General features: G+C 36.9%; 1 protein-coding gene across 1 annotated transcript; it reads right to left on the bottom strand.

The window, feature by feature from the left end:
• Positions 1–10866: 10866 nt before the first annotated feature.
• Positions 10867–12480, bottom strand: LOC131650316 (uncharacterized). Its single transcript, XM_058920029.1, has one exon. The coding sequence runs from the start codon at positions 12478–12480 to the stop codon at positions 10867–10869; it is 1614 nt and encodes a 537-aa protein (XP_058776012.1).
• Between the last annotated feature and the right edge of the window lie 2774 nt (positions 12481–15254).

Below are 15254 nucleotides of genomic sequence, written 5' to 3'. Positions count from 1 at the left end.
CACCTTGTTGATCCCGAGTTTGCAAATTTTGTCTCAATATTTATGAGATCAACTAGAAAAAGTTATATGACGTTAATTACTAGCCTTTGCTTGAAGTGAGTATTGGAGAGGCATATGGCCTCTTTTTGGCTATAAAGTAGATGAGATATCTCAACAAAGAATGAGGGCAACAAAGGACTAATGAAATTTTGTTTTATATTCTTTGTTGTTAACAAAGTAAAGAAGCTCAATGATTATATGAGCTAGTTGCTTAAAAAATATAAAGATAACTAGCTTATATACAACAGAAAAACAGTTCAACAAAGTTGTTGTTAAGCAACTAGTTGACTCACTTTGGCAATGATATTAATAGAACAGAGAACAAAGTTTGATTTACTATTGCCAACCAAGTGATTTCTTTCAAAATACACTAGTATGACATAACTCCTTAACACGATGGATATTTAAAAATAAAAATAGAATCCAGCCTAAACATAAACCGCATACTTAAAAGTAAAAGCACACACCCTCCATTCTTTCCATTCTTTTTTATAAACAAATTTGACATTTTATATTTATTTAATAAATGATGTATTTAGACTATATAAACTAGATATATCATTTATTCAATGAATCTAAAAAGTTAAATTTTACTTATAGTAAGGAATGGAGAGAATAACTTCTACTTTTGTTAAAGGTTACGTGATTGCTTCTATAAAATGCAATAAGTTTTAACTCTTTGAAGTAATGAAAAATCAGAAAAAGTTAGTTATAATAGAATTATGAACATTGTACTCATAACTTTCTAACATGGTATCAGATTGCTAACACGATCTTCAGCCATGGCCTCTTCACCACCGGTGCCATTGTTGTCTTCCGTCCATGTATCAACTACTTCGGTACCTGCAACTTCGTCTACCAACGACAATCTGCGTCGTCTCAATTTCGCACTCAAAATAGCTCACAAGCTCGATGAAAAGAAATTTCATCTACGACGTCAACAAGTTGAGCCTTACATCAACGCACATAACCTCACCAAATTTGTTGTTTGTGCGCGAATTCCTCCTCAATTTCTTGATGATGCTCTCGTAACTCCGGTACAACCAACCTTGCGTATACAGTTTGGCTTCAGAAGGATCAAATGCTATTGTCTTGGCTTCTATCAACTCTATCCCACAAAATTCTTTCTCGCATTTTAGGATGCTCACATTCGCATCAGCTATGAGAACATTTGTTATTTCCAAAAATGAACTCATGCTAGAGCTCGTCAAATGAGAGTGGAATTACACGATATTACAATATAATTCATCTGTTCAAGACTATCTACTCAAGATTTGTACTATTGTTGATGCCATAGCTTCAATTGGTAATCCTATTTCAACTTCACATCACATTGATGTAATTCTTGAAGGCTTACATGCTGATTATACACCAATTGTATTTGTAGTTGAAAGCAAGTTTGGAGTTATTAATTTTGAAGAGGTGGAACTCTTGCTAGTTACTCACGAACTTCGTCTCACTAAGTTCAAGAAAAATTTAGTTCCTGACTTAGTCTCTCTAAATCTTACTCATAATGTACCTTCTCATCCATCTCACGACGAGGCTCAAACTGTCATTTCAAGTTCCTCTCCATCCCTCATGCCAATACCTAACATTGATAATGATTATCAAGCTCTTCGTGGCAGTTATGGCAGAGGAAAAGGCAAATATGGTAGAGGTAGAAGAGGTATATTCTCTAATTCTAATCTGCAATGTCACGTTTGCTCTAAATTTGGACATTATGCTTTAAATTGTTGGCATCAATTCAATAAGAACTTCCAGCCTTCTTCCTTCAATGGCAACAACTCACTTGGTGCTCCTCAACAATCTTGGCAAGGCTATCTTATGGCAACAATGTTTGCAATAAACAAGTTCCCTTCATGAGATATCTACCTACTTTACAAGTTCCTCCTAGCACCTACATTGCCAACACTTTGCCTTCCATATCTACCTCTTGGTTCCCTGACTCAAAGGAATCTTATCATGTGACTGGTGATGCCAAGAACATTAAGCAGGCCACTCCTTTTGAAGGTCCTAATCATATTTACATTGGAAATGGCCATGGTTTACATATATCCTCTAATGGCTCTAGTTCCTTTTCTTTTCCTTTTCACCCTCACATGCAACTTACACTCAATAATCTTATACTTGTACCCTATATAACTAAAATCCTAATCAATGTCAGTTAATTTTCAAAGGATAATCATTTTTATTTTCTGTTTTCTGCTGATAAGTATCTTGTTAAATCATAGTAAATTAATGCCACTCTCCTTGAAGGTCATGTTGGAACTTATGGGCTTTATGAGTTTCCCTCTATATCACTGTCTTCTCCTACAAAGTCTTCCATTTTGTATATGTATGGTTTGCCTTTCAATAACAATGTGCATAATATGAATTCTACTTGTATAGAATCTAAGTTGCCTAATGTGTAGCACCTCAGACTAGGCTATCATAGTTTGAATTCCTCAAGACTTGTTCTACAAGCTTGTAATATTCCCATTTATTCTAAAGAAAATAACTTGTTTTGTAATGCATGCTGCATGGGCAAAGCTCACATATTACCTTTTCTTCCTCACATACCACACACTTTACACTTTTCAATTTGATTTATTGTGGTTTATGGAGACCTTCCCCCAATTCATCAACTCTAGAGTTTTCTTACTACACGCCATTTGTTGATGCATACTCTTAGTTCACATGGTTTTATCTAATTAAATCTAAATTTAAAACACTTAATACTTTTAAACAATTCAAGTCTATGGTTGAACTTCAACACGGGTACACTATTAAAGTTGTGCAGTCTGATTATGGAGTGGAGTTTAGACCCTTCACCAAATTCCTCACTGAGTTAGGCATTGTTTATAGAGTCACTGGTCCTCACACTCATCACCAAAATGGTGTAGTAGATAGAAAGCATAGACATATTGTAGATCTTGGCCTTACTCTCCCAAGTTAATCATTCTTAACTCTCACCTATTGGGACTTTGTAGTATGAGAGCCTCGAGCAATAAAGCGTCAAAGGCACATCTTCGAATACACAGTTTTGGAGCAATAAGGAGAAAATTTCGTAGAAGCCCACTAAGCTAAGCTGTAGGGCGCATAGAGTTTCAATAACAGAGGCATAATTGAATTCATGAGCTCGCTTAGCGCGGTCAGTCCGCTAAGCGAGGTCTCTTTTATTGTACTAGATATTTTGTCAATAAAGGCAAGCTCTCTTATCCAACTTAGCTCGCCTGTGTAAATTTTGCCAATTTCTTTGTCATTTGAGACATTTCTAGGGTTATGGTTTTGGGGGGTTTTGTGTCCCAACTCCATCAATTCAATTTTTAGGGTAGATTAACTTAGAAAATAACCATGGAGCTTTCATTTGGATGATTGAAGGTGGATTGACCGTCAATCGGAGCTGAAAAACCAGAAGATCTTTGGTTCATTTCTATTCTTCTTTATGTATTCTCTATTAGTTGAGTTTTGTTTATGTATTTACTTTGAACTCATGTATGTTTGTCACCTATGACGTTATATTTAATTTGCTTTACAAATCTTTGTCGATTGTTATCTTAGATTTTTGCTATGTGCTTGGGTTTTGGGTTGCTATAGATATACACTACACGAATCTGTCGCGGGTCAAAAAATGATCGCCACGAGATTGTAACAGACAGAGTCGCCACCAAATTTTATTTATTCCAATGGGAATGCGAAAATATTGATAAAACCCACAAATGAAATGAAATGGACAAAGGTGGTCTTCGCAACCAAATTTGGGTTCGGGAGTCGGTTAAGCAAGGGGAAGGTATTAGCACCCCTTACCTCCATCGTACTCGATGGGACCCATTTAGTTGTTTCGTAATCAAGTGTTAGCTTAAGTCTACGTTTATTTAATGAAGAGAAAGAACATGTTTTTGGTTTTTTTAATTATGGAGGAAAAAGAAAAGGTTTTTTTTATTATGCTCGCCAAGACGTTTGTGTCTTGTGCCTACGTATTCCCAATGGGGAAAGTCAGAGCAATCGTAGTTCGAGACTACGAAATTATATTTTTTATTTTTAGTGTGCTCGCCAAGACGTTTGAGTCTTGTGCCTACATATCTTCAATGGAAGAATCAGAGCGATTGTAGTTCGAAAGAACTACGAGTTTGTTGATTGATTTTAGGATGGATGATTGCGGACGTTTAGTAAAGTATTTGAGCAAGGTGTTCACCTAGCGCGTCCTTTACCCAAGGTATTCAACAGGAGCGAGCCCCATTGTCACTTGTTATCCTTGTTAATTAATTTGTTTTGATTCAAAGCATCAAGGTATTCAAGAGGTGTTCACTTCTTGTCACTTGATCACTTTGATTTGATTAATGTGTTTTGATTCAAAGGATCAAGGTATTCAAGAGGTGTGCACTTCTTGTCACTTGATCACTTTGATTTGATTAATGTGTTTTGATTCAAAGGATCAAAGTATTCAAGAGGTGTGCACTTCTTGTCACTTGATCACTTTGATTTGATTAATGTGTTTTGATTCAAAGGATCAAGGTATTCAAGAGGTGTGCACTTCTTGTCACTTGATCACTTTGATTTGATTAATGTATTTTGATTCAAAGGATCAAGGTATTCAAGAGGTGTTCACTTCTTGTCACTTGATCACTTTGATTTGATTAATTGTTTTGATTCAAAGGATCAAGGTATTCAAGAGGTGTTCACTTCTTGTCACTTGATCACTTTGATTAAGAAAAGAAAAAGTTTTGATCCAAAAGAATTGAGGTATTCAAGAGGTGTACACTTCTTGTCACTCGATTTTTGGTATGGTTTAAAGAATTTTTGTGAAAAAGAAACTCGACGTTGGATCGAGAAATTATTTGACGACTTGGCGTTGGACCAAGATTTATTTACTTTTTGGATTGAAATTAATTTAGTGTTTTTTGGTATTTTTAATACAAGAAGTAAAATCTAACAAGCCTACATAATAAAATTATTTTTGTGTTTTGTCATATCATAGAAATAAAATTAAAGCTACACAATATTAATATTTTTTGTATTTTTATTTAAATAAACAAAATCATAATTATAATAAAAATAACAAAACAATTAAAACAAACAACAATCAAATGGACTAAAAACTAATCAAATATGGGAGGTGTATCAAAGAAAACCTGTTGGGCCAATGAGGCTGGGCCCAAAGAAAGAGTGAATCTGCCAGGGGGGGTGCTGGATTCGTGTTGCAGGGTGTAAGGCCCAAGAAATTGAATAAAAAAAAACCATCAGTAAGAGAAGAAAAAAAACTAGTTGGGTCGGACCGGGCCGGATCAGATAGAACCCGGATCCGGCCATTTAACACCCAAATGAATTTGTTTGAAGAAACCTAAACAAAAAAAGAAAAGCCAGCGGCTTTCTCTCCCTCACTCACTTGTTTCTCTCTACATTCTCTCTTGCTCTCATCTCTCTCTCTCGAAACTCAACCCGCGATCTATGGACAAACAACAACGAAAACAAAACGCATACGATGCTCGCCATCTCTGCTTCTATCTCTGTTAACGCGTTGAACAACAGCGAAACTCAAGCAATCGAAACATAAAATCCCCATTACCAGCAAGAACCCTAAAGCCCCAATTCATTGGATTCAAAAAATTGTAGAGAAATTACATGTTGCAAGCGTAAAAACAAAAAAAAACAATTGAAGGTAAGTGCTCTTACGCTACTCGAATCTTCTTTTTTTCTTCTGAGCTTCTGAGAATTGCTTCTAAAATTGTTCTGACTCTGTGCTCCTTGCGATGATGATTGAGGATTTTGTTGAGGGGAAGGCTATGTATTGAAGGTGGGTGTTGTAGTTTAGTGGGTGTGGAAGGCTGTGTATTGAAGGTGGGTTGGAGGTTCTGCCGAGTTGAGGTAGAGGGTATATGGAAAGTTGAGTTGTGGGTTTGGGTTTTGAGAGGTTGAAGATGTATGAGTTTGAGTGTTATGAATTGTTGTGGTTCAATGTGAGGCTTGGTTGTCTGTAGATTGAGGGTGAGTTGATGTGAGTGAAGGTTTTTTTTGTAGGTTAAAGGATGTGGTTCAAGCGAAAGTACTGAGTGTAAAATGTGCAGAGGTTTTGGTATGAGGAGAGTATTTTGGCAGGGGTTTTGTGCCGTTTTCTTTTGTGTTTCTCCTCCCTCCTTTGTGATTTAAGCTCTGTTATATAGCTGAAAGATAGTGAGAATTGGGGGGAAAATTGGTGAGGATTTGAACATATTTGGTATTCTGTTTCATAACTTTTTTGATGCAGTTTTTTGTGTGTTCCATTTTTGTGAAAGGTTTGGATTATTGCTGCAGGGTCTTTGTTGTTTTGGAGCAGCAATACTGATGGAGATATGCAGAGCATCAAACTTGGGGCGCAGTGGATCGGTGGTGAACCCATGAAGGAAAAAAAACTCAACATTTTTTTTGTTTGTTTTTTTTTATGTAATGGGCCACATGGATTTTGTGACAATGCTATAAGAAGAATTATTAATGCATATAATATAATATGAATCTTATAGTTTCTATTTTAATTTTAATCTAAATTGATAATAACTAAATAATAATTTAATTATAAATCAATCTAAATAAAATTTCAAAAAAGAAAAATGCAAGATTTAATTTATTAATATGTGAATAAAAATGCAAATGATAAAATCGAATTCAAGATGCAAAATTTAAATGAAAATATGCAAAACTTAAAATGATTTACTAATTGAAATGATGAGAAACTAATTGCAAACTGTGCGGAGACGAACTTATTTTGGATGTAGTCGAATTGATCGATGCTAATACAAATGAATTAAATGAAAAAGCTTAGGTCAAAATTTAGGGTGTGACAGATGCCCCTATTTAATTTTCTTTAGCCAGATAGCTTGAATGACTTTAGTCTTCGTGATATCAATGGCGGAAGGGAATTAAATACCGAAAGACCTAAATTTTGCCCTTTGACACAGGGGAGGAGCCAAGGCCCAGCTAGCCCGGGCAAGCGCCCGGGCTCAACCCCTATTTTCTATGTACTTCCCATAATTTAATAGTCGATTTTTAGATAAAATTTGGGGCAAAATTAGTAAAAACAGGGTGTGAAAATTAAAACAGGTGAATAATCAATGGTGTAAAGTTTTTGCCCAGGCTGTATAAAATTCCTAGCTCCGCCACTGCTTTGACATAATGAGATGTTATGAATGCATGGATGTATGAATTCTTGCTGGGGATGTAAAAACCTGTGGGGATTGAAATGATTGGTTAAGGAGTTCCAACGAGTACAACTTACTGGGAAAGGCAATGGTGCCAAAAATCATTCTCAACTAATGAGTTGATTTGATTAAAATAAGGAAACAACCAACATCGACCAAAGAGCTAATGTAGGTAAACAACAATTCGTTATCAACCAATGAGTTGATTAAAACAAGGAAACAACCAACATCGACCAATGAGCTAATGTAGGTAAACAACAATTCGTTATCAACCAATGAGTTGATTAAAACAAGGAAACAACCAACATCGACCAATGAGCTAATGTAGGTAAACAACAATTCATTATCAACCAATGAGTTGATTAAAACAAGGAAATAACCAACATCGACCAATGAGCTAATGTAGGTAAACAACAATTCATTATCAACCAATGAGTTGATTAAAACAAGGAAACAACCAACATCGACCAATGAGCTAATGTAGGTAAACAACAATTCGTTATCAACCAATGAGTTGAAAGACATAACTGACATCAACCAACGAGCTGATGAAAGTCGACACATCGTGCACAACCAATGAGTTGAGTACGATTTAAAATAGGAAACGCCAACATCAACCAACGAGTAGATGAAGGTAAACAAAAATTCGTTATCAACCAATGAGTTGATTAAAACAAGGAAACAACCAACATCGACCAATGAGCTAATGTAGGTAAACAACAATTCATTATCAACCAATGAGTTGATTAAAACAAGGAAATAACCAACATCGACCAATGAGCTAATGTAGGTAAACAACAATTCATTATCAACCAATGAGTTGATTAAAACAAGGAAACAACCAACATCGACCAATGAGCTAATGTAGGTAAACAACAATTCGTTATCAACCAATGAGTTGAAAGACATAACTGACATCAACCAACGAGCTGATGAAAGTCGACACATCGTGCACAACCAATGAGTTGAGTACGATTTAAAATAGGAAACGCCAACATCAACCAACGAGTAGATGAAGGTAAACAACAATTCGTTATCAACCAATGAGTTGATTAAAACAAGGAAACAACCAACATCGACCAATGAGCTAATGTAGGTAAACAACAATTCGTTATCAGCCAATGAGTTGAAAAAAGACATAACTGACATCAACCACTAAGCTGATGAAAGTCGACACGTCGTCCACAACCAATGAGTTGAGTACGATTAAAACATAAATAAAGTTGACATCAACCAATGAGCTGATGAGGGTATGAAGAAATTGATTTTAACCAATGAGTTGACTATAAAAAAGATGAACTGACATCAACCAATGAGTTGATGAAAGTCGATACATTGTACACATCCAATGAGTTGTGTACGATTAGAACAGAAATAAAGCTTCCATCAACCAATGAGCTGATGAGGGTATGAAGAAATTGATTTCAACCAATGAGTTGACTTATGTTAACCGGAAAATAAGACTGAAATTTCAACCAATGAGTTGAGGAGGCAAATGATAAATTTTAACCAATGGGTTAACAAGAAGAGACAGATTATTTTCAACCAATGAGTTGATTCAAATGACAATGAAATTGATTGATTTCAACCAATGGGTTGACAAAAGTTAACAAGAAGATAATGATCCCTAATGCATGCTTTGTGCTGATGTATGAGACATTTTTGTTTTTTCTTTTGTGCAAATTGATGCACATGTAATGATGTATGATGGTTGATTAGTGCAAGTAATGAATTTACTGGATGGGTGCCAACGGGCTATGAATTTTTGAGTATCCATGGTGGACCAAGCTTGTATTTCAATGGAAAAGACATAACAAGATTGAAATTTTGATTTGACGTTGTGGGAGGTTGCCCCATGAATGATATGCATGATTTATGAATGCATGGTATGAATTAAATTTATGGTTTGGAATATTTGAAGGGATGCCCCATTGGAGGGCAATGATTTTTTTTTTTGAAGTGGAAAGGGTCTTGTGGTAGGATGGTTTGTACAAGCATAATTCCCGACATTGATTCTGAATTTGAGTACTTCTTAATATGGTATAGTCTGCTTGGACTGCTTGAAGGAAAGTTCTTGGCCTTGATTTGCCCCAGAATGTTGAGTATATGGAGAAACTTGCTTGAACAAAATTTGGATTCAAACTGATGATCCTGGTATGACATGCCCCAATGCTTGGGAACTTTGAAATGAAAATACCCCAGTGAAGGACTTTGAAATGGGATGCCCCTGAATGATGGACATCTGAAGTGATATAACCTTAATGGTGCTACTTTAGGCTCTTCAAACGATTTCCATTTTTGGAACTTCCTTGATGGAAAGTGCTGATTTGCAGATGAAACTATTCAATTCAAAATGGTAATTTTAATGCGACGTGCATGCAAGTTTTGAAAATAAATCATTTATTGAAATGAAATTGAGGTATTCAATGAATAAATCCTGATGAGGATGCAATGGAGGTTTGAAATTCAAGGTGTGAAAGATGATGTGATAGCGTGGTATCAAAACAAATGATTAGCAAATATTCAGGAGTCAGGTTAACGCAACCTTGCTTTAGTATGCTTTCAAAAGAAACCTTGCTTCAATTAGGACTTTTGAAGGTTGTAACTTGGCTAGGTTCACGGTTTAAGAAACAAAGGATATAGGCTCAAATTTTGATTTTAACCCACCCATTCTTCGTGATGTTCTTCAGTCCTAAGTTCAGTTGACTCTCATAAGTAATCAGTTCCAAGAGAATTTGCAGATGATGTTTGAGAACCAATGAGTCCTAAAGTGGCAGTCACCTATTCCTTTTGGAAATCACACAAGTTTGTCCGTGTTTTTTCTTTTGACTATGATCTTTTGATCTCTTTTTATTTTGACTTTTGTATCCCTAATATTTTTTCCTAAGTCTTCTTTTTAGGTTTTGACTTAGCGGGATTTTCTTTGATTTTTTTTTTCTGAACAAACTTGTATGACATTTGTTCAATGATATGAAAGTTCGAGAATTGTGACTGCCATGTTGATGCTCTAAGGGAAACAACTGTTGTAAGCTTTGGATGTTCACTACTACTTCGACATCGTGTACGAAGAGAGGATACAGTTGACTCTTTGGTCGGGAATGGTTCCCATGAAATGATTCTCTTGGAAATCTGATGTATTAGTTATTTTAATTGAACAACTACCCTACCCCAGGTTTTTGATTAAGGGTTTCAATTTCGTGTTGAAAGAAAACACCTACTTCTAAGGCTCGAAGGGGGTTAACGAGGGATTATCATCCTTATATCTCCAGTGTTTGGGGATTTGAAAGAATGCCTGTACATCATCAACAAGGTTTTATTTTAAAGCACACTGATGCAAATTGGGTATTTCGTTTATCGTCATTCTCCTTCTAATATTGCTTAGACAGAAAGCTGATAAAGAAGGTGAAGTGGAAATGCACATTTTTTTGTATTTTTGAATTTGTGTAAGTGATACGAAAATAAAACAAGATGACACGTTATGATTGGTTCAAAACAAAATGCAATGCTCATTTCATTAAAATTACGATTAAGGATTACAGAATTCAAATGCGACAAAACACAGTACAAACAAGGAAAATTAAGAAATGAAAGGACAAAGGCCTAGTAACTATCAGCAGCAAGGATGAGCTTTCCTATCTGATATCTGGCTTTAGGAGCATCCCTTGTGTTTCAGCACTCACCGGGGTAGAGTATTGGTGACCACATTCGGATTAACATCTCGAAAGGTGAGCATCTTGCTCTCGATCAGGTCTTGAACCTTCTCCTTCAGAACCCAACAGTCTTCAATGGAATGACCAACTACTCCACTATGAAAAGCACACTTAGCATTCGGATTATATCCTTTGGAGAATGGTGGTGTTGGAGCCTTAGTTGGCCTAGGAGCTACCAGCGACTTATGGACGAGTGCAGGCCACAATTCAGTGTAAGTCATTGGAATTGGGTCGATGCGACGAGGCTCCTTTGGTGGATCTTTCTGAGGCCTATTCTGATTCTGTTGAGCGTTTTGAGGAGCGCTCTGTGAAGCATTCTGATGGGAAGCAGTCCATGGTTGTTGATGCGATGGCATTGGGAAGTACGGTTGTTGATGTTGAGCAGCTGCGACATGCGGATACTGATAATAAGGCATGAATGACGCTTGTGGATAAGTTGGGACTTGGTAGGGTTGTGGATTCTGAGTTCTTTCACCACTAGTCACAACAGCATTAGCTTCACCTTCCTTTTTTCTATGGAAGTTTCCAGGGAATCTCTTTGCTTGGTTGTTGTTGGATGATTCAGCAGCGTTGACAATCTTGCCACTTTTCAAACCTTCTTCGACCCTTTCTCCAATGGTGACCAGGTCAGCAAACCTAGAAGAGACACTTCCAATCATTTTCTCATAGAACACTGGCTGCAAGGTATCCATAAACATACCAGTAAGCTCTTTCTCAGCAAGAGGAGGTTCCACTTGAGCAGCTAGTTCTCTCCAGCGTTGGGCATACCCTTTGAAAGTTTCCCTATCTCTCATGGTCATAGTCTGAAGTTGTCTGCGATCAGGGGCTAAGTCCATGTTGTACTTGTATTGTTTCAGGAAAGCTTCGCCTAAGTCTCTCCATGTTTGGATATGCTCCCTCTTCAAACTCATGTACCATTTCAGAGAAGCTCCAGCCAAGCTATCTTGAAAGATGTGAACGAGCAATTTGTCATTGTTGGCATAGGCAGCCATCTTGCGAAAGTACATAGTCAGATGATCTTTAGGGCAAGTGTGCCCCTTGTATTTCTCGAACTCAGGGACTTTGAACTTTGCAGGCACAGTCAAGTCAGAAACCAAGCAGAGGTTCATGGTATCAAATCCAAAGATGTCATTTCCTTCAACGACTTTCAATCTTTTCTCAAGGACATTGTACTTTTCTTTCACCTTTTCCACCTCGTGGTTGTGTTCTTGATCACCACGTTCGGAATCATCAACATGATAGACAAAAGGAGGAGGCTGAACAGTAGTGTGAACAATCGAAGGCTGTTCAGCAATGACTGGTATTGGTGCAATCTGTTGCGCAGAAAGTCCTACTCCCAAAGTATTCGCGAATGGGGGAGTGTAACCAGGTGGTAAACCAAATTCTGGCCATGTAGAAGGTGGCCTTTGAACAGTAATGGGATCCTCAACAGCTTCGGAGACTTCAGCTATGACAGTTCTTTGGGGTTCAGCATCCCTAGCTATTAGTACTTGCATCATCTTAGTGAGCTTGGTAATGCTTCCCTTCAACTCATCGATTTCCATCCTAACTTCCATGTTGTGTTGCTCTTGGTCAGCCATTCTTCTTCGGGAAACACTACGTGTCTGATAGGGATGTCGGGGAATCAGCTTGCCTTGTTAACTGTTGGCAGAAGACAGGTATGAATACTGGATTTTGGGAAATGCATGTTTAATGAATGCGAATGCGTGATGGTTTTTTTTATGCAAGAGTGATTCTTATGAGATGCAATGGCATACGTACATCATGGAATGCAACACAATGCTATTAAATGGATGGATGTAATCTGGGAAAAAACACAACCTAATGAGGAAGGCTCCTTATGATGGGATAGTTCAATGTTCTTTACCCAAAGATCCCCTCACATGATGGCTCTAAGATTTTTGATAGTAGAGATGTCTACATCACCATAGATGTAACGGGTTCTAAAGGTCCTTGAAGTTAACGACGGAATCAGATTTTCGTCATGCGACGGGTGAACCATCTTATGACAAATCTCATGAATAAGTCTCCTCCAAGTGGGGTTTTCGTATTAGCCATTCAAGGTGTTCACCTTGGGGACTAGCACTACACAACCACCTCCTAACTTATGTTTTCTCTCTTGTTTTTCAAAAGCTCGGGTTGAGAGCTTCACTCAAATATCATTCCCATACCCACAGATGAATATATACGGAAATAAAATAAAAGCGATAAAGCAAGATTAAATAAACATAAACAACAAAAGAGTAAACATAGAGAATATAAGAATAAGCATAAAGAACATAAGAATAGACAAACAAAAGCAAACACTCAAATGCAAAATGAACTAAATTAGGGTTGACTCTCTTAGGATATCCCCAGCAGAGTCGCCAGCTGTCGCGGGTCAAAAAATGATCGCCACGAGATTGTAACAGACAGAGTCGCCACCAAATTTTATTTATTCCAATGGGAATGGGAAAATATTGATAAAACCCACAAATGAAATGAAATGGACAAAGGTGGTCTTCGCAACCAAATTTGGGTTCGGGAGTCGGTTAAGCAAGGGGAAGGTATTAGCACCCCTTACCTCCATCGTACTCGATGGGACCCATTTAGTTGTTTCGTAATCAAGTGTTAGCTTAAGTCTACGTTTATTTAATGAAGAGAAAGAACATGCTTTTGGTTTTTTTAATTATGGAGGAAAAAGAAAAGGTTTTTTTTATTATGCTCGCCAAGACGTTTGTGTCTTGTGCCTACGTATTCCCAATGGGGAAAGTCAGAGCAATCGTAGTTCGAGACTACGAAATTATATTTTTTATTTTTAGTGTGCTCGCCAAGACGTTTGAGTCTTGTGCCTACATATCTTCAATGGAAGAATCAGAGCGATTGTAGTTCGAAAGAACTACGAGTTTGTTGATTGATTTTAGGATGGATGATTGCGGACGTTTAGTAAAGTATTTGAGCAAGGTGTTCACCTAGCGCGTCCTTTACCCAAGGTATTCAACAGGAGCGAGCCCCATTGTCACTTGTTATCCTTGTTAATTAATTTGTTTTGATTCAAAGCATCAAGGTATTCAAGAGGTGTTCACTTCTTGTCACTTGATCACTTTGATTTGATTAATGTGTTTTGATTCAAAGGATCAAGGTATTCAAGAGGTGTGCACTTCTTGTCACTTGATCACTTTGATTTGATTAATGTGTTTTGATTCAAAGGATCAAAGTATTCAAGAGGTGTGCACTTCTTGTCACTTGATCACTTTGATTTGATTAATGTGTTTTGATTCAAAGGATCAAGGTATTCAAGAGGTGTGCACTTCTTGTCACTTGATCACTTTGATTTGATTAATGTATTTTGATTCAAAGGATCAATGTATTCAAGAGGTGTTCACTTCTTGTCACTTGATCACTTTGATTTGATTAATTGTTTTGATTCAAAGGATCAAGGTATTCAAGAGGTGTTCACTTCTTGTCACTTGATCACTTTGATTAAGAAAAGAAAAAGTTTTGATCCAAAAGAATTGAGGTATTCAAGAGGTGTACACTTCTTGTCACTCGATTTTTGGTATGGTTTAAAGAATTTTTGTGAAAAAGAAACTCGACGTTGGATCGAGAAATTATTTGACGACTTGGCGTTGGACCAAGATTTATTTACTTTTTGGATTGAAATTAATTTAGTGTTTTTTGGTATTTTTAATACAAGAAGTAAAATCTAACAAGCCTACATAATAAAATTATTTTTGTGTTTTGTCATATCATAGAAATAAAATTAAAGCTACACAATATTAATATTTTTTGTATTTTTATTTAAATAAACAAAATCATAATTATAATAAAAATAACAAAACAATTAAAACAAACAACAATCAAATGGACTAAAAACTAATCAAATATGGGAGGTGTATCAAAGAAAACCTGTTGGGCCAATGAGGCTGGGCCCAAAGAAAGAGTGAATCTGCCAGGGGGGGTGCTGGATTCGTGTTGCAGGGTGTAAGGCCCAAGAAATTGAATAAAAAAAACCATCAGTAAGAGAAGAAAAAAAACTAGTTGGGTCGGACCGGGCCGGATCAGATAGAACCCGGATCCGGCCATTTAACACCCAAATGAATTTGTTTGAAGAAACCTAAACAAAAAAAGAAAAGCCAGCGGCTTTCTCTCCCTCACTCACTTGTTTCTCTCTACATTCTCTCTTGCTCTCATCTCTCTCTCTCGAAACTCAACCCGCGATCTATGGACAAACAACAACGAAAACAAAACGCATACGATGCTCGCCATCTCTGCTTCTATCTCTGTTAACGCGTTGAACAACAGCGAAACTCAAGCAATCGAAACATAAAATCCCCATTACCAGCAAGAACCCTAAAGCCCCAATTCATTGGAT

The sequence above is a fragment of the Vicia villosa genome, linkage group LG2 (assembly GCF_029867415.1).
Source record: "Vicia villosa cultivar HV-30 ecotype Madison, WI linkage group LG2, Vvil1.0, whole genome shotgun sequence".
In the NCBI taxonomy this organism is placed as follows: Eukaryota; Viridiplantae; Streptophyta; class Magnoliopsida; order Fabales; family Fabaceae; genus Vicia; species Vicia villosa.
Note: the sequence above shows the minus strand (reverse complement) of the source record. Positions and strands in the feature narration are given on the sequence as shown.